Source organism: Ipomoea nil, unplaced genomic scaffold, assembly GCF_001879475.1.
Source record: "Ipomoea nil cultivar Tokyo-kokei standard unplaced genomic scaffold, Asagao_1.1 scaffold0202, whole genome shotgun sequence".
Taxonomy (NCBI): Eukaryota; Viridiplantae; Streptophyta; class Magnoliopsida; order Solanales; family Convolvulaceae; genus Ipomoea; species Ipomoea nil.
The window spans coordinates 2,419,145-2,439,703 of NW_017616630.1; the positions used below are offsets into that span (position 1 = coordinate 2,419,145).

Here is a 20,559-nt window from a genome sequence, read left to right on the forward strand (position 1 = left end):
CGAGTACGGTTTCATGTCTTTGTTGTGATCCATTGATTGATTCCTATGATGTGAACGTGTGTAAACGTTGTACCCTTTGATTGATGCATGATTAAGGTATTATGGAACCTTAGTCTTCTTGGTAATGATGAGGTCCTCGTGTGGCCATGATTGAAATTGGTGGTGTGACCTGAGCGTAGGCTCATATGTAGGTGGTTGTGTGAATGAAATGAATAGTACCCTCGTGTACTCATATGTAGGTGGTTTTGTTGGAGGTTGTTGGAGGGGGGATGACGGTCCTCGGAGGCATAAGGTTGGACTCAGAAATTACAGGGTGGCACTTGGAGGTAATGGTTGGAATTGAAATAAGGCCGGGGGTAGCCATAAGGTTGGAACAGGGCATAAGGTTGGAACTTGTGACATGTAGTTGTCACTGTGGCATGTAGTTGCCAATGTGTGAATGTCTATTCTTTGCTATTGAGCATGCCTTGATGTATTCTACTTTGTGATCAGTATAATACATCTCGAGTTGTATTGTTTACAGTTGTTATTCTTGTCTTGTTGTTGTCATAAGGATGTTGATTTCCTTTCCCTTGAGAGTGTGAATGAGTCTTTGAAGTTTGACTTCTCTCTATGGCTTTTGAAATGATATATACTGTATTCCGTTTCGAAAATGGTTTTGACTTATACTTATTTATATATGCTATTTAACGCGTATTGATGGGTTACCAGCAATGTTCGCTGATCGGGTGTTATCCCCTATCTTTATGTTGCTTTACAGATTTTGAGTAGCATCTTAGAGAGCGCGCTAGCAGATCGTTAGTTAGTGTAGCTCCTTATGACTTGTTTTGGTTAGACTTATGGCCCGTGAGCCGTGGATTTTTATAAGTATGACTTTGACGTTTTGTTTAGAATTAGCATGTGCACCTATAGATGTGTAGGTGTGGCATAACATCTCCCGTACTTGTTTATTAGCTTCCGCTTTACTTTAACCTTGATGAGTAGACTTTATCTCTTCCTTAAGCTTTAATTGGTTTTAAAAGTTGTTGAAAATCAGGGGTGTTACAAAGGGAGATGTGGATTTTTTATTTGAAAAATGCTATATGGAAAGATGATGAGGTTGTATCTTATTTGAATAAGAATGTTAGGAATATAGTTGAAAAAGATGAAGTATGAAATTATGGAGGAAATCCGACAATTGCAAAGTGATGTTGATAAAGGTTTTGAAGCTGAAGTTGAAAGGAAAAAAGACAAAGAAACATAATAATTGGTTTTATTATTGTTGTAGGAATAGCTATGTTTGTAAGTTTGCAACAAAGGGCAAAACCTTATGGTTCTATGATGCCTTTAATATAGTTTAGTAACATATTAATTTGGTTTATTTTTGTTGCCATATGGATGTATGTTGCTAGTTTTTTTTTTCTTTTTTTATTGAAAGCTGTATGTTGCTAGTTAATTCAATGAAGTTTGTATATTTTTTGTTGTCAAATTGATGTTAAGTCAAGTTCATGCTCACCAGTGGATTAGTCAAGCTCTACCTCTTTCTCCTTAACAAAGTGCATCCACAATTTTCTCCTAAAATTGGTTCATTGTGACACCCTAAACAACAAAAGATCCAATCTTACCACCTTAACATAATACTTCAGTTTATTTTGATTAGAGTAATAAATCTGTAAATGATTTATAGTTTAAAGTGCATAGGTGTACATGCTTCACCTTTCCTATGAACAATCTTCTGTCCCTACACCTGTTAAAGATCTTTACATTTAGACCAGTGTACTATACTACACCTGTTAGCCAAAACTTGTGTGTTGTGATAATTATAGCCAAAACAGATACAATCCAGCAACTGCATAAGATACAATATGCCAATAGATTTTAGTTTCAATGTACAATCTTCCAACACCTTACAATCTACTAAGACCTTACTGACAAAAGATACCTACATTTACATTTTAGTTTCAATGTAGAATCTGTCAAGATCTTACAAGCTGCCAGGACCTTACTGTCAAAAAGCTTAACACCAAAAAGAGATACAAGCTGCCAAGATATACAATCCAACAAAAAGAGATACAATCAAGGTCTTATTATAAGTTCATACAGCAGGACATTGTGGTTTATAATGGCCTGGCTTCTTACAAAGTGAACAATGCATCACTTTTCCCTTCTTTGATACTCTTTTCTTTGCAGAGGTAGATGTAGTGTTACCAGTAGTTGATGTGTTTTTCTTAGGACGAGATGGACCCTCACTTGCTTCACGTGTTCTTTTTCTCTTTGGTCTTCCAGTCAATTTTGTTTTGGAATTGGAGCAAGTATGTCCTCATTTTGTGTCTTTGGCCAAAATAGCTCGCCATTCATTGGTTGAAGTGTATGGGCATAGCTACCTTCTTGGCCAAAGAAAGCCTTGCACCAAAATCTTGGAGGGTACCTTCAAACAAATGTTATAATTCAGATTGTGCAGCAAATAAAACACTGTTGTGTCAAATTACCTTTCTAAGTCAACTTTTGCTGTAGGGTCCAACTTTCCTAAACATTTCATTTGTTCTTGGAATTCAGGTTCATTTGTAGCCTTTGCACACATCCAAAAGTGTTTTTTCAACACTTTGCCTCTATGCAACTTACTCCAATTCGCGTGTACATATCTTGCACAGTTACGGTGCTCAGCATCAGGAAATAACTTTTGAATCACATGTGTTAATCCCTACAAAATATAACAAACAAAATAAATATAATTCAAGACTTAAATAAAGTGTTACAAGTGGATTTGTATTAATTTAATCTTACCTTCTATTGGTCACTAATTATAGTCCAAGGAGAAGTATTAGTGTAACAACCCAAAATTTCATTTTATAAATCCAGTATTAAGAAATTCCAAAATAGCTTTTTCACTCCATTAAAAATTTTTATGATTAATCGATGGTTGAATAAAATAATTTCGTTGCATTTTGAAATTAATTCGACACCGAAGAAATAAATTCCATTCGAAAATCCCTAAGTTTTCGGGTACTTCGCGTACCAAGATTTAAATCGAGAATTTTATCTGAGTGAGACCGGGAGAATTCAAAAAGGATGTTTGAACAAGTGTTCATCCAAATAGCTTTTGGGAAAATTCACTTTCAACCCCAAAGTAATAAAAGATAGCATTTCTAGCCTATGGTTCATGTTACATGGTGGACCACAAGACATCCAAAATCCCTTCTTGATTCATCTTTTAGCTTGTGGAATTACCCCTTTGCCCTCAACCAATCATTGTGAATCATCCTAGGGTTTTGAACCCTATATAAAACCACCTTATTCCATCTTGATTCCCTGATCTCATTCTTTGCCTCTTCCTCACCATTTGTCTGCCAAGAACAAGAAGAGAAACAACATCATAGTAAGCTTGTTCATCCTTCATTTCTAGTCTCTTTTCTCTTCTAGTTTCCTTTAGTCTTTGAGGTTCTAGGCTAAGGATAGAAGGTGTGTTTGGGAAGTGTAGGTGGTGAAGGAGGCTCAAGCTAGGTAAAGAGGAAGAAGAGATCCAAGCAAGAAGATTAGACTACAAGAGGTATAACCCCATGGATTCCTCTTTAAATTTGACTCTGTGAAGCCTTAGTTTTGAGTAGAAATGAGTAGAAACTATGAGTTTTTGATGTGTTCATGCTTAGAAGTGATTTAGTATGTGTTTGTGAGTTGTTGAGATTGTTTTGGACTTGTTTGGATGAGATTTTGCAGGAGAAACATCATCTGGTGCACAACACAGTGTGCACCAAATCAGAGGGGCGGCCCTAGCCGCGACCCATCAGAAGGGCCGCCGGCTGGAGCCGTGGTGGCACGAGACTATGACACGGACCTAGAGGAGGGCCGTTGCCTAGTCCTGGCGCTTCAACGGGGCTCCAGGGGCGGACCATGAAGAGTCCCGCCCCAAGTCCCTGAGTATAGTCTGTGAAGGATTTTTGTGCAGTGGCCGGGCCCTTGTGGCTCAGCTACGTGTCGTTTCGGACCGAGTGTTACGGGCCCTTGTGGCTCGGCTCTTCGGGATCGTCTCGACGTACGTTTTGGCTTTGATTTCGTTGAATTTGGATTAAAAACAAGTATGTTATGAAGGATTTTGTGAAGAATTGCTACACAGTGCATATTTGCTAAGTTTACTGTGTATGAAGAATTATTTGATTATTGTGATATGATGATATTTTATTGAGTAAAGAAGCATGATCATTTGAGAATATGATTTATTATGAAAGCATGTCTAAATTGTGATATTTGATCAATGAGAAACAAAGCATATTTTGTTGAGTGAATTATATAGAAATTGCTATGTTGCAAACCGAGCATGATGATATATTCTTGAATACTTCGTGTTAGTTTATACGTGATTTAGAAGCATGTTATAGAACATTTTGACATTTCACATGAGTCATATTTCAAAAATGCATAAGGGGCCAACGTGAGCCCAAGAATACTTTCAAAAACCATAAGCATGTGGTATATCATTCTTTGATGCATTGAGAAGTAGTAGAATTGTTGCATGCATGAGAGATATATTTATGTATTATCTATATCGGTGAGGTTTTGGAGGATACTGTTTGGACTATGTTCCTCTCGGGAGATATTTATGGACATTGCGGTCCTAGTATATGTAACGCGGCGTATCCCCACGTTACGAGGTTGGAAACTTCCCGCCAGGCTTGGAATCCTGGTTTGGGGGTGTGCACACTAATAGTTCGATACCTGATTCCACAGAGTTTGAACCACGAGATTGGTTCCGTAGACGGTAGGAGATATTGGGTCGGAATTATGTCGTTTCCGATGGGGTAATTCACACTTTTGTGAAACCATAAACCGTCTACGAGTATAAGAGAAAGAAAGAGAGTCAACAGAGACTCAAGAAAGATAGTCAATAGAGACTCAAGAAAGAGAGTCAATAAAGACTCGAGAGAAAGAAAGAGAGTCAAGAGAGACTCGAGAAAGTAACAAAGAGACCTCCACAGAAAGTACTCTAATTTATAAAAGAGTGTATGAGTATATTATTGCACTAGATTGCATATGAGTATGAGTATATTGTTGCACTAGATTGCATAAGAGTATGATTATATTGTTGCACTAGATTGCATAAGAGTATGATTATATGGTTGCACTAGATTGCATATGAGTATGAGTATATTGTTGCACTAGATTGCATATGAGTATGAGTATATTGTTGCACTAGATTGCATAAGAGTATGATTATATAATTACACGAGATTGCATATGAGTATGAATATATTATTGCATTAGATGGCATAAGAAGTATGATCATAATGTTATACATGATTGCATGTGAATAGAGCATCGTAAGAGATTGTTTAATGAGAAGTTTAACTTAAGATATTCCTTTGAGCATGATTATCGTGTTGTAGTAGAAGCTCTACTTATCAAGTTATGTGATAAGAATGTGAAAGCATGTAAATACCTGTTGTATGGTCCTTTAACATGATCCAATCCGAAAGCATGAATTGCTTGTTAAGTTATCTGAGAAGTTTATAAGCTGTTGAATCTAAGTGAACAGTTTTGTACATACATGAGCATGCCAGCTGATATTATAGGATGCAAGCATTTAGAAAGAATGTGATAAATCTTAAGATGTTTTGAGATTAGTTTATTGCTATAAAGATATCAAATGTTTTCAAAGTATATGCTAGAATGCTTTACAGGGTTAAGTGTGGTTATACTTAGCTTCGTGCTAACGGGTGTTTTCCTATTTGTCTATGTGTTGCTTGCAAAACCCCTTTCAGGTGGGCCCAGCTGTGTGAAGAAGTCGAGTTAGATTAGTCTCGTAGATAGAGAAATCTAAACTCTAGTTCGGTTGATGATTATGTTATGGATTTAGACTTATGACCTTATACTCTTTGATGATGTTGTAGACTTTTGGGGTGATGTTTTTCCCCCTTATGTTTCCAGTATTTATATTTAGTTCCCAGACTTAATCTTATTTCTAGTTTTACCCATTTTTGCCTGTGCAATCACCAAAGAGTGGTGGTTGTGGCGGTGACACTCCCGCTATTTATCTTTTAGTTTTCCGCTGCTTAGTTATGTTAATGACTGTTTAGAGATGTATTTAAGAGTTAAAAAAGTGGGGTGTTACAATTAGTGATGCCCAAATCTGCCTTTAATAGCCCAAGAAACCAACTCCAAGAATCAGTGTTTTCTATCTCTACAACCCCCCAAGCTATAGGATACATTTGGTTGTTAGCATCTCTACCAATTGCACTTAATATTTCACCTTTCAACATTCCCTTCAAAAAACATCCATCCAACTAATTACTTTTCTACATCCTTCTAAAAACACATTCTTTATAGCTCCAAAACAAACATAGAATCTCTGAAAAACACAAGGACATTCGGGCGTTGTTCTATTAGTTTGTACAATAGCTTTGGTACCGGGATTAGAATTCATACATTCAGCAGCATAATCCCTTATTCTACGAAATTGGTCTTGAAAACCAGCATCATTTTTCTTCAATATAGCTTTGATTGCCCTCTTTACCATGCAAATTCCTACATTTAGTTTCAATTCAGATTGGATGTGTTTTTTCAACTCTATTGGTCCAATTGAAGGGTTGTCTCTTATCTTATCCTCATACATATCCTCAATCCACGCTTGGCATACTATTCTCAAGTTGTATTTTAGATTGCACCTGTGCTCCGTAGTCACTGTTTTAAGTTGAAAACACTTGAAAGTGTCATCCCATGATCCATGAGCTTGAAATGGGCAAGGCTGGTCACATGCAAGGGACACACGCTTTGGCTCATTCCTCACAAAGTGGATATTTCTCTTTGAGTAAACTGCATAATTGATCATTGCCTTTCTAAACTGTTTTGCATCGTCATATAGGGTACCGACTTCAAGCTCAACTAACTCATGTGCAATGTACTTTTATCATTATTCAACAATTGGAGGCTCTTCAAACTCTCATGTGGTAGTTTAAATGCCAGTGACAATATTTTACCATACCTCTTCTCCTTAATAAATTTCAATAAGTGAGGATATGATAAAAAATCAGGATCCATTGTCACTGTTTCCACCTCACCACCTACATAGTCCATCCTAGGTTCTTGGACAAGATTCCCACCATGGTGAAGTCTTATTTCAAGAGTGGAATACATTCTACAAGTTACAAATTCAAACTCAGCCCATCTACTAGAAAGGCAACTAGAACATTAACAAATACAAAGGAAAATATGTGAACAACAAATTGAATCTTAATCACATAGAAAGGCAAATATGTACTAATAGTATATTGTCCCCAAAAGTACAGAAAGCTACTAGAACATTAACAAATACAATTCTTTAAACTGACAATATACAAATGCAGCATAACGGTAGGGACCACAATACAAAGGCAACATATAAAATACAATTACACTTATATTGCAATGCATTCATCAGGACCACAATACCCAAAATGTCTCCATTATTAACAACATAATGGGACCCAGTTAATAAATAAATACAATCAAAGATACTTCCCATTCACCCTAAAGATATAAAAGGCTTTATTTTTTCCATGCCCAGAATTCCAGAAACATAAACAAAATTCTACTGCTAGAAACCCTACATACTTACGGGGAGAAGAAATAGAAAAAAAAAAATTAAACAAAAATCAGTGCTAGCATATCAGTGATAGAAGAAAAAGAAAAAAAAAATACCTTCAATAGCCCAAGTAGTCAAGAGCCAGCTACCGGTGGTGGAGGTCGATGGTGGTGAAGGGTGGTGGAGCGTCGATGATGATGAAGCGTGGTGGAGAGTCGGTGGTGGTCGTCGATGGTGGTGGATGTCGCTGGTGGTGGCCGCGAAGGTGATGTGCGAAGCCGGACAACCGACTGGACGACAGCCGCGAAGGTTATGGCGAAGCGGGGCAAGAGACTGGACAAACAACGCAAGCTGAATTCTTATTTAAAATTTCTTTTTTTTTTATTTAATTTAATTTTTTAATTTATGCTTATGCTTATGTGGCGAGAAAAAAATTAAAACAAAGGTTATGTGGCTGTTACAAGGGCAGTAACTGGTTTTTACAGGTCAAGTTACCGGTTAATGGGGTCTATTGACTCAAAATCGTGTGTTCATGTGTTCAATTGAACTTTTTAAAAGTTCGTGGGGCTAATTGACTTTCACCGAAATGTTTAGGGGCATATTTGACTCTTTTACCTAATAATAATAAAGGAAATACGACTCGGTTGAACGGTAAATGAGGCATCAAGAGACTTGAATTTACTTCTTTATTATTATTATTATTATTATTATTATTATTATTATTATTATTATATTTTAAATTTTAAATAAAATTAAACGGTATTTCCAATCAGTTTTTGATCGAATCATTCGGTACGGTTAATTACTTTAATGTTTGGTACGATTTAGTTCGGGAAAATCAAACCGAATTGTCTACACCTAAAGTTAATTACTGAAATTGTCCATTGACTATAGAAAAATTATCAATTTGGTCTACAGAAGTCTAACGGTAAAACTAATGGAGGACCAAATTGATCAAGAATTTTAAAGTTGAGGACTTAATTGGTCAAAAAAAATAGTCGAGCACCAAATTGGTAATTTTACTATAGTCAAAGGACGTTTTGGTAATTAACTCTAAATAAAAGAAGACAAGTACAGAGTAGATAACAATAAAACCAGCCTTCGGACGAATCGATATCGTGTCGTCAATAATCGTAGAAGTAAATCACTGATAAATTGAAACTAATTCTCCTCCCGGCGGTCATTTTCCGGGAGACTTGGCCGGTGGCCGCGCAATCTGTAAGTTATAGTAGTACGCCTTCCCTATTAACCTGGGCATGCTCTTCAATATACCTTGCATTTCTCTGTCAAATATGGTCTAAAATCATGTACATTAATTATCTATGTTTTTTGTCGTTCTGCACTTCCGATTGTATATGTATTCTTTTATTTGGACATTGAATTTGTTTGGTTATCTGCGAATTCAGCTGCATAAGTTTTAGTGGTCGGAATATTCCATGCTTGTGGATATTGTGTTTGCTGAGTTCCAGAGGCGCTCTGGTCGAGACAGGGAGAGCTTGTAATATGGCCATTATGGATTTATTTCTTATTTTATTTTTTCTTGGTACAACTTATGTTTGTTAAGGAATGGCGGAGCTTTCTTGCTGATTAGGTTTGAATTAAATTTTTCTTCGATTATAAATGGTATTCAGGTGCTCTTAGTTTCATGGGACCTTTGATGATAATGTTGGAGTAAAATTTGATGTAGGATTGGCTCATTTTGGACTCTGTAGGCTTCTGAATTGGTGCAGTCTCTGCTGAAGCCCACATGTCTCTCAGCATAGTTCCTTCCTGCTTGGGTCTACGAATGTCTCAACTACTTGTTAATTCAGGCTGTCTTCAACAAGAAATGAGATTATGGAACTGTGGAAGATATATGATGAAGGTGGCTCAAGTCGTAAGGCCTCGGATCATACCTTGTATTAAGGCGAACGCTAATGGCTTACAGGTCTTTGTACTGTCAGACTTGCACACAGACTACTCTGAGAACATGACTTGGGTGAGGGGCTTATCAAGAACTGTGGGGCAGAACAAAGATGTTCTCCTTGTTGCTGGAGATGTAGCTGAGACTCGCAACAATTTTGTGTTAACTATGTCTTTGTTGAAGGATAGGTTTGCACATGTTTTTTTTGTGCCTGGAAACCATGACCTATGGCTTCGCAGGGAGAAAGATAACAACGTAAGCAGCATATTTCTTTAAATTTTACTGCTGATGCCATGGATCCAATTCTTCCAAATATGAATGTAGTATTCATTTTATTTGTATGGGTGAAGATGTAGTGACTTTAACATTCTCCAAAAGGATAGAACCCATACCCATTTTATACCCCTCTGCTCTCAAAGCTGCAAACAGCTCCATTGTGGTTCAGAAATCGGTTATGGGCTATAATTCCCTTGTGTTTTCCTAAACTATGCTAATCATTGCCTTGACTCTAAGGCCTTGATTGGATTGGTATGAAAATAAGTGATTTGGGATTGCATGGATCCCAGGACAAGATGAATCCCTTGGTTGAGGTTGGGGGATCTATAGTCCTGGATTATTGTTGAGGGGATTAACTCTCTTATTAACCAATTGAGTAAGAAATTTGATGGAGGTGGAGAAAATATCAAGTTTAACAAGCAATAACATGGTAATACTCAATCTTGGAAAACAAAGGGATTGAGGGTGGGGATTAAAAGTATATTTTCTTGCTTCTCTGGATTTCTATTGCAGTTGTTCCCAGCTTTTTGCTCATTGTTACTTGGATACTTCCAGGCTCTACTACTATTTGCTTGCAGTAGCCTTAGACCCCAAGACACTTTTTGCTTCTTTGATGTGCTCATTTGTTTTTGCTTGAAAGGGGCAGACCTTTTTTCTATTGGCTTTCAAGAATGTTATTTTTTGCCTAATAAGAAGCACATTCTTTTTCCAATGTTTAGTATTTATTTATCAAATTATTACAGCTTATTAATAACTTACTATTATGCTGGTACTGTCTTTAGGTTAATTCTCTTGAAAAACTTGATGAATTGCTTGATGCATGTCAAAGGATCGGAGTGGAAACTAATCCTACAGTGGTTGACGGTTTAGGGATTATCCCTTTGTTCTCATGGTATCATGAGGTAATTGTTGTACAACTATCAAGGGTTTCTCTCTTCTATAGAAAGTTTGTTGTGCTTAATCTAGTTCATCATGTTTATTTGTCAAACAATGCTCTTCTTTTGCCAGAGCTTTGATAGGGAAATGGACATAACAAGTATTCGAATTCCGTCGCTGGAGCTGGTGATTCACTTTCCTTCTAGTAAGGATTTCAATTTTTTTTACCATGAATGTCCTTATATGTCAACTGCTTTCCCTTCTAGGGAGAAAATAATTGAAAAAGGACAATGCTACTGGCACAAATCGTTTGCATCAAATTCTATACCATCTGATATTGCTTGAGATTGTAAGATATTTGGTGCAAAATGCAAATAGCATTTATTTTCCTTCAAAAAATGAAACGATATAAAAAGCTTAAATGATTGAGGGGAAGAAAACTCAGAGACACAATGAAACATTTCTGTTTATAAGAGACATTCACCATCTTGCAATTTGTTTATACTTTAACCAACATAATATTTGACTTCTATACTGATTAACTTTCCATTTAACTTGTACTTTTTGCACTGTGATGATATATTTACTCTTGTCCTCTGCACTCTGCATTATGTATAACTTGTGTCATTTAACTTGCTCTATAATATATTTATGTATAGCATACATAATTTTCTATATTAACTGATTGCATCATGCTATGTTATTTTTCTGTAGGAATTTCTGAAAATATTCTTTTTCTTCAAATATGTATTTTTCACTAGATTTCCTCCTGATGGATCTACCTTAGGTAGTGATATTTTTAGTTACCACATTGTAACTATTTCTATGTAGGCATGCAAGGACTATAATGCATGCAGATGGCCTGCTGGTCTCATAAATGGGGATACTTCCCTTGCTCTATATTTTGATGGCATGAATGACAAGAATCAGGAGAAAGTCAGGGAGATGCAGGGAAGATGCCATCAAATAATTTCTTTCTCACACTTTGTTCCCAGGTCAGTGAATGCACACTCTGTCTTCAGTACTAGTTCTTCTTGCTTCATTGTTTAGGTTTATGGCCTTAAATCATGTCATCAAATAATAGCTACACAAGAAGAAAGCAAAAAAGATAAAGCGACACTATTTAATGCTCCCTCACTTTATCCCAATGCATGGTCACCGTCTAACTTAATGCACTATTTGGTCTCAGTTTTCAATCATCAAATTCAGTCCCTCAATTTTGACACATTTGTCTAAATGATCCATCATGCAACTATAGAGTGCTAAAGATGGGCAGTGTGCCAGCCTTTTTTGGATGATGTAAAGGTTCTGTTCTAATCTCTGTATTCCATACTATTGAGTCAAGAGAATACACATATTTATACTAGGCTATGCACACTAACTATGGTAAGGATCAATAATATCCCTAAGATATTATACACACTATCCCTAAGATATTATACTGAGATCATATCAAATATTCTTCTACCATATAATGTCTAACACTCCCCCTCAAGTTGGAGCATAGATATTGATAATGCCCAACTTGTTACATAAGTAATCTATTCGAGGCCCATTCATGGCTTTTGTAAAAAGATCTCCTAGCTGTTCTCCTGTCTTCACAAATCCAGTAGAAATTAAGCCTCGTTGTATCTTTTCACGAATGAAATGACAATCAACTTCAATGTGCTTGGTTCGTTCATGGAAAACAGGATTGGCTGCAATATGGAGAGCCGCTTGATTGTCACACCATAGCTTCGCAGGAATAGAGTTCCGTATTTGAAGTCTAAGAGCTTGATTGTCCATGGGACTCTAGCTTAACCTGTTTAGTCTAAGAGCTCTTTGACAGTTTCACAATGACTAACAAAACCAAATATTTCAGATTCAATTGAGTTCCGTATTTGAAGAAATAATTTAGCATCATCACGCAACCAAGTTTGCTTAGCTTTGTCATCCTCGGGTGGGGTGGCAGTCATATGGGCATCTTTGTCAATACTACGCAGATATATTTTAATGGTTCGTTTCCAATCCAAATGATTTGAGCCATTTAATTTGTGTTCTGTGATTCTTGCATTAACTGGAAGAATATCGGACACAACTATAGACTTAGGCTCAGACATTAGGCTATCCAACAAGAAGATATCTCAAATCAGACAACCAAACTTCCAGAATCAGACCTCTAAGCCACAACAAACACACAAACAGCCACACAACTTCACTGTCTTGCAAAGCAAAAAATAAGAGGGATATTACCGGGACCTCCAATGCCAAAACCGAGCCTAGAGCAGCGACGTAGACGACCGGGCGACCTCGGGAAAGTAGACCGGAGTGGATTCCGGCGCCGGAGTGACGCACACGCGCCGGCGCGTGGACAGCCGGCGAGGGACGAAGGCGGCGCGTGAGGGCCACTCGCCGGGCGAAATCACATCGAATTCAGCAGTCCGGCCTATCGGCGACCGGCGACTCTGCTCCTGATGGTGGTGACGACAAACGGCCGACGACAATCCCGACCCAAACCTCCACCGTGCGCAGAAGCAGAAAGAGGAAAAAAAAAAAAAATTTCTGTGTTTTTTTTTTTTCTTTATGTGGCTCTTGATACCATGTTCTAATCTCTGTATTCCATACTATTGAGTCAAGAGGATACACATATTTATACTAGGCTATGCACACTAACTATGGTAAGGATCAATAATATCCCTAAGATATTATACACACTATCCCTAAGATATTATACTGAGATCATATCAAATATTCTTCTACCATATAATGTCTAACAGGTTCCATTTAATAAGTATACCATAATTCCAAGTTTAGGAATGTTTAACATATGTTCATCTGAGTTGTACACAGTAATTGGTTTTGCATGAGATCTAGCTTGGTTGGAATTTTTGCACTGAATCTCAGTTTTCTCCCACCTGTAATCTTATCTTGCTTTCTTGATCCCCTTTGTTTTTGTTTTTTTTTTTTTTGGAGGAATATGTCATGGAAGGGGGTTCTACTGTTCTAAACTTCTCTTAGAGCATCCACACCTTTGGTTTTTTGTTCTGAAAAATCCAAGTAAAAACCACTGATATTGGTGGTCTTAGAGGGGTTTTTAATGATATGGAGGAGAGAGAAAATCCAAGGTTGTCTGCTAAGCACCTGGTTTTGGCCAGGGAAAAAGGGGAGAAAAAAGAGAGGAGGAAACCTGCGCTGCTTGCCTTTTCTGGGGTGTTCTTATTATTATATTTTAAATTTTATTTTCTCTTTCCTCCACCTTTGCTCCCAAATCTGACAAAAACCCAAGAAAATCTTCAAACCTATGGGGATGCTCTTATGGTATAATTTTGAGTACTTAGATTGGATACCTGATCACAATGTATAGTGTATAGGAGGAGTTTCTTGTGATCCATCCCTATACAAACAAAAACAAAATTGTTCTTAGGGTTCAACCCAAGTTTATTGAATTCTCACTAATCTTGTTTATGTCTTAATTTTTCTTTGAACTATGTAGAAAATATGAGATTTGAACTGAAATTGGACTGGTTTGGTTCATGGGGTTGGGTAAAGACTTGGAATATTGAATTAATAATTGTCTGATTTCCCTGCTTGGTTTTCTTTTGGTACCATCCCTATTCCCTACCAAAAGAGCCCTTATTTATTTTGTTTCGATTTTTGAAGGGGCTGCTGCCTGCTGGTGGTTGACGAATTTCCATTCTTTTATATCTTGCTCTACAGTTACAGTTGAAATTGTTTGTTTTTGTGAATAAGTTGAAAGTAAAATTCATTTGTTCTGTGCATATTTGAAATACATGGATGATAACCCTATATTTTGGGTGTAGCAAAAGATTTGTGTATAGCTTTTGTAATCTACTGTGAGCACTAATGGGTGCTTTGTTTTGTGAATTAAAAAAATGAATAGTCATCTTTACTTCAGCATAGCCTTAATAGTCATTTATCAAACCATTATTAATTATGATAAAAGAGTAATAATCTTAATTATTTTCTGCTACTCCTTTATTTATTTGCAGTCTAATTCTATTGTGCAGGCAAGAGCTGTGCCCAGAAAAGAGAATGCTTTTCTATCCCAATCTCCCTAAAATTGCTGGATCTGAGTTTCTTGAGGCTAGAATAAGACACATCCACGGAGCTGAAGGGAGTGATTTTGCGTGTCACGTGTTTGGTCATACACATTTCTGCTGGGATGCTGTCCTTGATGGTATCAGGTAATCTGTGAAATGATAAATGTTGTTTTGCTTATATGATGAGAATTAGAATCTGATCTCAAAGTAAAATATAATGCCTCTATTTGTTGTGGAATGATGAGTTGCGTTTGAAGCTATGATGAAAAGATGCAACCACAACATTGATATGCTCTTTCCTTTTGTTAATATAAAACTTGTTAGTGACACAAGAAGTCAATAAATCAAAGAACAAGACTGGATTGATTGCTTATAAAGAAGGGAAGATACTCAACTAATAGTACAGTTAATCCTTATTCTAAATATTAGTGAGATAAATTATTAAATTACATGGATTCCATTTCCTCTATATATATATATATATATTAAGCATTTTAATTTGTTTTGAATTTTATTTTTTTTAATAAGAAGCTGTAGTATTGTATTACCATAAAGATATTCTCATTTTGTTTTTTTTTAAAAAAAAAAAAAAATTGTATGCAGGTATGTGCAGGCGCCATTAGCATATCCAAGAGAACGTAAAAGGAGAATGAATGGGGGAGAAGAATGGGTGCCATATTGCATCTACTCCGGCGGAGAATTCTCAGAGCAAGTGTTACCCTGCTATTGGTCTGATTACTATGCACTCAATCCGAGAAATCCTAAAATTACTCAACTTGCCCCTTGGGTTGCTACATTTTATCGTAGATCATCTTAATTAATTTTGTATTATGTATGTATGCTCTTCCTATCTGGCTATCTATATCAATTTATTAGCTAGGGAGCTGCAGTATTAATATATATTGTGTTGGTCACCACATAACCAAATTTATTATTATTTATTATAATCAAAAGCTTACAAAATGGAAACAACTAACATACATGAAGCACCAAAAAAACGTAACAGAGAAGAGAAACTAAGGAAACAATTCAAAACTGGACAGACGAGTTTGAACAACACCCTTTGGTCACACATATAAGGGAAGAAGCGAAGGTGGGTGGTAGTATAGTTGTTTGATTTGATAGTATAGTAGTAGTAGTAAGTTGGAGGGTCTAGTAGTCTTCTGCAGCAAGAGGCTGGTGATGAGTGTGGTGGGTGTGGGGAGGATCTGCGGCGGGTGGTAGTATGCCGAACTCGTAGATAAGGCCGGCTAAGCCTGCACCAATAAAGGGGCCGACCCAATAGATCCAGTGGTACCTCCATCTCCACCCCACCAAAGCCGGCCCAAAAGCTCTGGCCGGGTTCATGGATGCTCCGGTGAAAGGTGCTCCCACGAAAACATTAGCCCCTACTATGAAAGCAATGGCAAGAGGTGCAATGGTGCCTAAACTTCCCCTCTTTGGATCGATGGCGGTTGCGTAAACTGTGTACATCAGCCCAAATGTCATTATTATCTCCAGCAGAAGCCCACTCCCCCAACCTTCTCCGGCGGCTAAAGAAAATCCCTGAGGCCTCTGCATGCATAGGCATATATGATATATGATATATCATTATCCATCCATTAAATTAAACTAAATTAGATATATATATATATACCATGCCATCCAGGGAGACCCTGAGCAAGAGACAAGCTACTATGGAACCCAAGAGCTGAGCAATCCAGTAGTAAAGGGCAAGGAGGAAGGAGATTCTGCCGCCAACGAGTGCACCGAAAGTGACGGCAGGGTTAACGTGTCCTCCAGACACGTTAAGGGAGGATGCAACCGCCGCAAAAAGAGCGAGTGCGTGAGCAAGTGCCAGAACCGTCAAGCCCGACGCACCTAAAGCCGAATCCCGGTACAACTTGTCTGTATATATATATGGTCGTCATTAAGAAGCCAAGATATGATAGACGATGGAGCGGCTAATAATTAACATATATATATATACCTATGGCAAGAACGGCGCCTTCACCAATGAAGACGAAAAGAGCAGTGGAGAGAAATTCGGACAAGGTGGCACGCATGGAGTCTGGGTGAGTTGCCTCATCCGCCCTCCCGAAGGCGTATCTACGTGGCGGCGCCATCTAATTCTCCAATCCGGCCTAGCTTAGCTTAGCTTAGCTTGCTTGATAAACCAGTTGGATCAGTCGGTCGGTATTTCTCTAACAACGTAACTTTGAAAATAAAATTGCCAAAGAAAGAGATTGAGGTGAGAATTGAAGATGAGATGAGAAGAGAAGATCGAAGAAAAAGGAGAGAGTGCATGAGAATGCATAAGTAGACAAAATGAGGGGTTTGGACACTTGGGAGAAGGAGTGCGGGAAATGTGACACGTACTACATGCGTTGGCGCACCTCTCTCAACTCTCAACTCTCAACTCTCATCTCATGCATCGATATGCTCGCCTCGTCGTCTCATCACCCTAATCCATTATTACTTTTCACTTTTCACACCATTTTATTTTTATTTTTATTTTTAAATTACAAAAACGTACTGGTATGCATAATAAATGCATGCTAAAATTAAATTTTCCTAATTAATCTAATCTATATTACATACTACACAATATATAACAATTATATATATTACTAGCTTTTTACGTGCATATAATGCCCCTTGCTTTTTTTTTTTTTTTTTTTAATAAGTACTTTAAAGTATATCAATGCAAGATTATATTGAAATTGTTCAAGCATAGATAATTGAATATTAAATTTGCGTATTTAAATAGGCAATTCTAAGTTTACAAATGCAAGATAATATATATAGTCAAGATTAATTATAATTGTCAATAAAATAATTGTATAGGTATGGTTGAAAACAAATACGGGACATAAGGGAGACCAAATAAAAATTAGGACACAAAATATTAAATATATACTAATATTGAAGAGCTAACTGTTGATTGCCAAATAAGGACATTGCAAGATAGTTTTCCACTTCAATTTGTTGTGTGATTTGAATACTCTTTTTTTTTTTTTTTTTTTTTTTTTTTCAATAAATCCCTAAGCAGTTAATATGATTGGCTTAATTATATATTTTTTTTATTTTTGTATTTTTTTAAAAACAATTATTATTATTGTTATTGTTATTATTATTATTATTATTATTATTATTATTATTATTATTATTATTATTATTATTATTATTATTATTATTATTATTATTATTATTGTGAGTAGTGTTATTATTATTGTTATTTGTTTTATAATATATAGTTTATATTTTGTGGCTTTAGACGTAGTCTTTAGTTTGTATCCTAATAGATAGGAGAGATTAGAGGTGTACTGAGATATACACTCGTGTAATCTCTCTGTTCTAACTGAATTGAAAGAATTGAATTTCCATCTGGTATCAGCCTAATCTTTCGATCCTCCTCTCACCAAATTTCCCCCCTCCAACCGTATCCCACCATGTCAGCCGGATCGTCTGAGCGTACTCCCTCCGCCACCGGCGGCTCGTCGCCGGCGACTCCCAACCCCCTAGCCGGCGCCCATCACTTCATCTCTATGAAGTTGAACTCCCGCAACTACCTCTTCTGGAGAACCCAACTGGTTCCGTTTCTCACCGGCCAAGATCTGATCGGCTATGTCGATGGATCGACTCCCTGCCCGCCGGCGATGATCACCAGCACAGGTTCCGGTGGCGCGACGTCGGCTTCGACTCCGAACCCGGCGTACAGGGCGTGGCGGCTTCAAGATCAATCCATCTTGTCGCTTTTAATATCTTCTATGTCGGACGAAGTGCTGCATCTCGCGGTCGGCCGGACTACCGCCGCCGCCGTTTGGCAGTCCATTACCGCAGCCTTGGGGTCCAATACGCAAGCCCGATGCTTGAGCTTGCTAGGCCAGTTCCAGGCTCTCCGACAAGGTGGCGCGACTCCGGGCGAGTATCTTGGCCGGGCAGAGTTGCTGGTTGAAGCATTGGCGCAAGCTGGGTAGTCATTATCGACGTCCGAGCAGAACCTCTACGTCCTGCGCGGGCTTCGGCCGGAGTATCGGGCATATGCTGCGTCGTTGACCGCCCACGCCCCTGTCTCCCTTCCACACCTTGCAGATCACCTCCAGGCCGCCGACTTCATATTGGCGGATGACTATCCGAGTGGTGGCAGCAGCAACACACCCACCGCTCTCTATGCGGGTCGCGGCAGTTCTGGCCGGAACTCCGGCAGCCACGGTGGCGGAGACGGCGGACGACGTGGAGGCCGTGGTGGTGGCCGCAATCATCGGGGTGGTGGACGCAATAATCGGGGTGTACCCCGTTGTCAAATCTGCAGGTCTCAAGGCCACACAGCGGTCTACTGTCACAAACGGTACACCACGCAACCTCCTGCCCAGGCACACGTTGCGGTTTCCGGAGAGTCCCCGGCCACATCCACACCGCCGGAGGACGCGTGGTACCCCGATACAGGTGCCACGGCGCATGCAACTCCAGATGCTGGCATGATGGCCTCATCTGAAGATTACACCGGCCCGGATACGCTCAGAGTTAGAAACGGTACAGGTTTAGTTATCTCCCGAGTGGGCCATGCATCAATCCCGTCAAATTCCAAATACTTGTCTCTATCTAATATTTTACACGTCCCGAAATTAACAGTTCCGTTATTATCTGTTCAAAAATTCGCTAACGAAAATGGTGTTTTTTTTGAATTTCATAATCATCATTTTTTTGTGAAGGATTCCACAACTCAGGAGGTGCTTCTTAAAGGCCACACCTCCGGAGGACTTTACAAGCTTCCAGTGTCTCGGAGTCAGTTCGCGTTCGTGACTACTCGTGCTACACCATCGACTTGGCACCGTAGGCTCGGGCATCCTCACAGTTTGGTCCAGAATAAAATCCTTCAACATTGTCCGGTCACCAAAATTAATAATAGTTTCGGGTCATGTACTGCTTGTCATCTCGGCAAGTCTTCTAGATTTAAATTAGATAGGGTCAGTGATTCTAGCGAAAATATTCTAGACTTATTGTATACAGACATTTGGGGTCCAGCTCCAGTACTCTCGTCTAGCGGTTATCGCTATTTTCTTCTGTTTGTTGACGATTACTCCCGTTATTGCTGGTTTTATCCATTAAGGGTAAAATCAGACATTTATAAAATATTTGAAACGTTTCGCGTGTTGGTAGAGCGGCAGTTTTCGCGCTCTATCAAATCGATTCAGTCGGACTTAGGGGGTGAGTACCGAAAATTACATACCACCCTCCAGTCCCTTGGCATTAATCATCGCCAATCCTGTGCATACACGCACGAACAAAATGGTCGCGTTGAGCGCCGTAACAGGCATGTCGTTGAAACAGGTCTGACTCTAATGGCCCAAGGGTTGGTCCCGCAACAATATTGGGACCACGCATTCGAAACAGCCACGTGTCTAATTAATTATCTCCCGTCTTCGGCTTTACAATTTGAAAGCCCATACTTCCGTGTCCACAAAAAGTTACCACCTTATCAATTCTTACGAGTCTTTGGGTGCTTATGCTACCCCTATCTAAGGTCGTACAATCGGCACAAGATAGAGTTGCGTTCCACTCCCTGTGTTTTCCTTGGCTACCCTCCGTCTTTTCGAGGGTATAGATGCATGGACCTATCGAGTGGGAAAACTTACATCTGTCGCCATGTGCGCTTTGACGAGACAATTTTCCCTTTTGCCGCAGGTACAACACCGCGGGTTAATGAGCCACAACCCGCGCCATGGGCCTCTGGGCCGATAGTTCCAGTGCCCACTATCACGTCTGCGCATGTTCCTACAGATGAGCCAGATGACTCTAGCCCTATTCCACTAGCCCAGGAGACTCCGCTTCTAGCCATTGAGCCTGCTACCCTAGCGACTCGGGGACGAGGTCGGGGTCGGGGTCGGGGTCGAGGCCGAGGTAGGACTCAACCTCAGGAAAGGGACCACAGCATGCGGCTACGTCACATG

The 20,559-nt window shown here is 38.8% G+C and overlaps 2 protein-coding genes across 4 annotated transcripts; one reads left to right on the forward strand and one right to left on the reverse strand.

Annotated features, from left to right (window-relative positions):
• Positions 1-8,644: 8,644 nt before the first annotated feature.
• On the forward strand, positions 8,645-15,479 carry LOC109189612. 3 transcript variants are annotated; one of them, XM_019340234.1, is made up of 8 exons: positions 8,661-8,749; positions 8,938-9,122; positions 9,219-9,689; positions 10,493-10,612; positions 10,719-10,772; positions 11,418-11,581; positions 14,594-14,770; positions 15,230-15,479. In XM_019340234.1, the coding sequence occupies exons 3-8, from the start codon at positions 9,279-9,281 to the stop codon at positions 15,441-15,443; spliced, it is 1,140 nt and encodes a 379-aa protein (XP_019195779.1). In that variant the 5' UTR covers positions 8,661-8,749; positions 8,938-9,122; positions 9,219-9,278; the 3' UTR covers positions 15,444-15,479. The 3 variants fall into 3 exon arrangements, with proteins under 3 accessions (XP_019195770.1, XP_019195779.1, XP_019195785.1); XM_019340225.1 differs by lacking the exon at positions 8,938-9,122 and having other exon boundaries at positions 8,645-8,749; XM_019340240.1 differs by lacking the exon at positions 8,938-9,122 and having other exon boundaries at positions 8,662-8,749; positions 9,244-9,689.
• A 154-nt stretch (positions 15,480-15,633) lies between these two features.
• On the reverse strand, positions 15,634-16,879 carry LOC109189641 (probable aquaporin TIP3-2). The gene is made up of 3 exons (XM_019340257.1): positions 16,596-16,879; positions 16,263-16,513; positions 15,634-16,180 (listed from the first exon to the last, which is right to left on the reverse strand). The coding sequence occupies exons 1-3, from the start codon at positions 16,729-16,731 to the stop codon at positions 15,779-15,781; spliced, it is 789 nt and encodes a 262-aa protein (XP_019195802.1). The 5' UTR covers positions 16,732-16,879; the 3' UTR covers positions 15,634-15,778.
• Positions 16,880-20,559: the final 3,680 nt, after the last annotated feature.

Bases quoted from the DNA above. Each gene is read 5' to 3' on its own strand.
- LOC109189641 (XM_019340257.1), bottom strand. From the start codon at position 16,731: ATGGCGCCGCCACGTAGATACGCCTTCGGGAGGGCGGATGAGGCAACT. The intron at 16,514-16,595 runs GTATATATATAT...ATATATATACAG, and splicing joins AGGCGCCGTTCTTGCCATAG to ACAAGTTGTACCGGGATTCG. The intron at 16,181-16,262 runs GTATATATATAT...CTATGCATGCAG, and splicing joins GGGTCTCCCTGGATGGCATG to AGGCCTCAGGGATTTTCTTT.
- LOC109189612 (XM_019340225.1), top strand. From the start codon at position 9,279: ATGTCTCTCAGCATAGTTCCTTCCTGCTTGGGTCTACGAATGTCTCAA. The intron at 9,690-10,492 runs GTAAGCAGCATA...TACTGTCTTTAG, and splicing joins GCAGGGAGAAAGATAACAAC to GTTAATTCTCTTGAAAAACT. The intron at 11,582-14,593 runs GTCAGTGAATGC...TCTATTGTGCAG, and splicing joins TTCTCACACTTTGTTCCCAG to GCAAGAGCTGTGCCCAGAAA.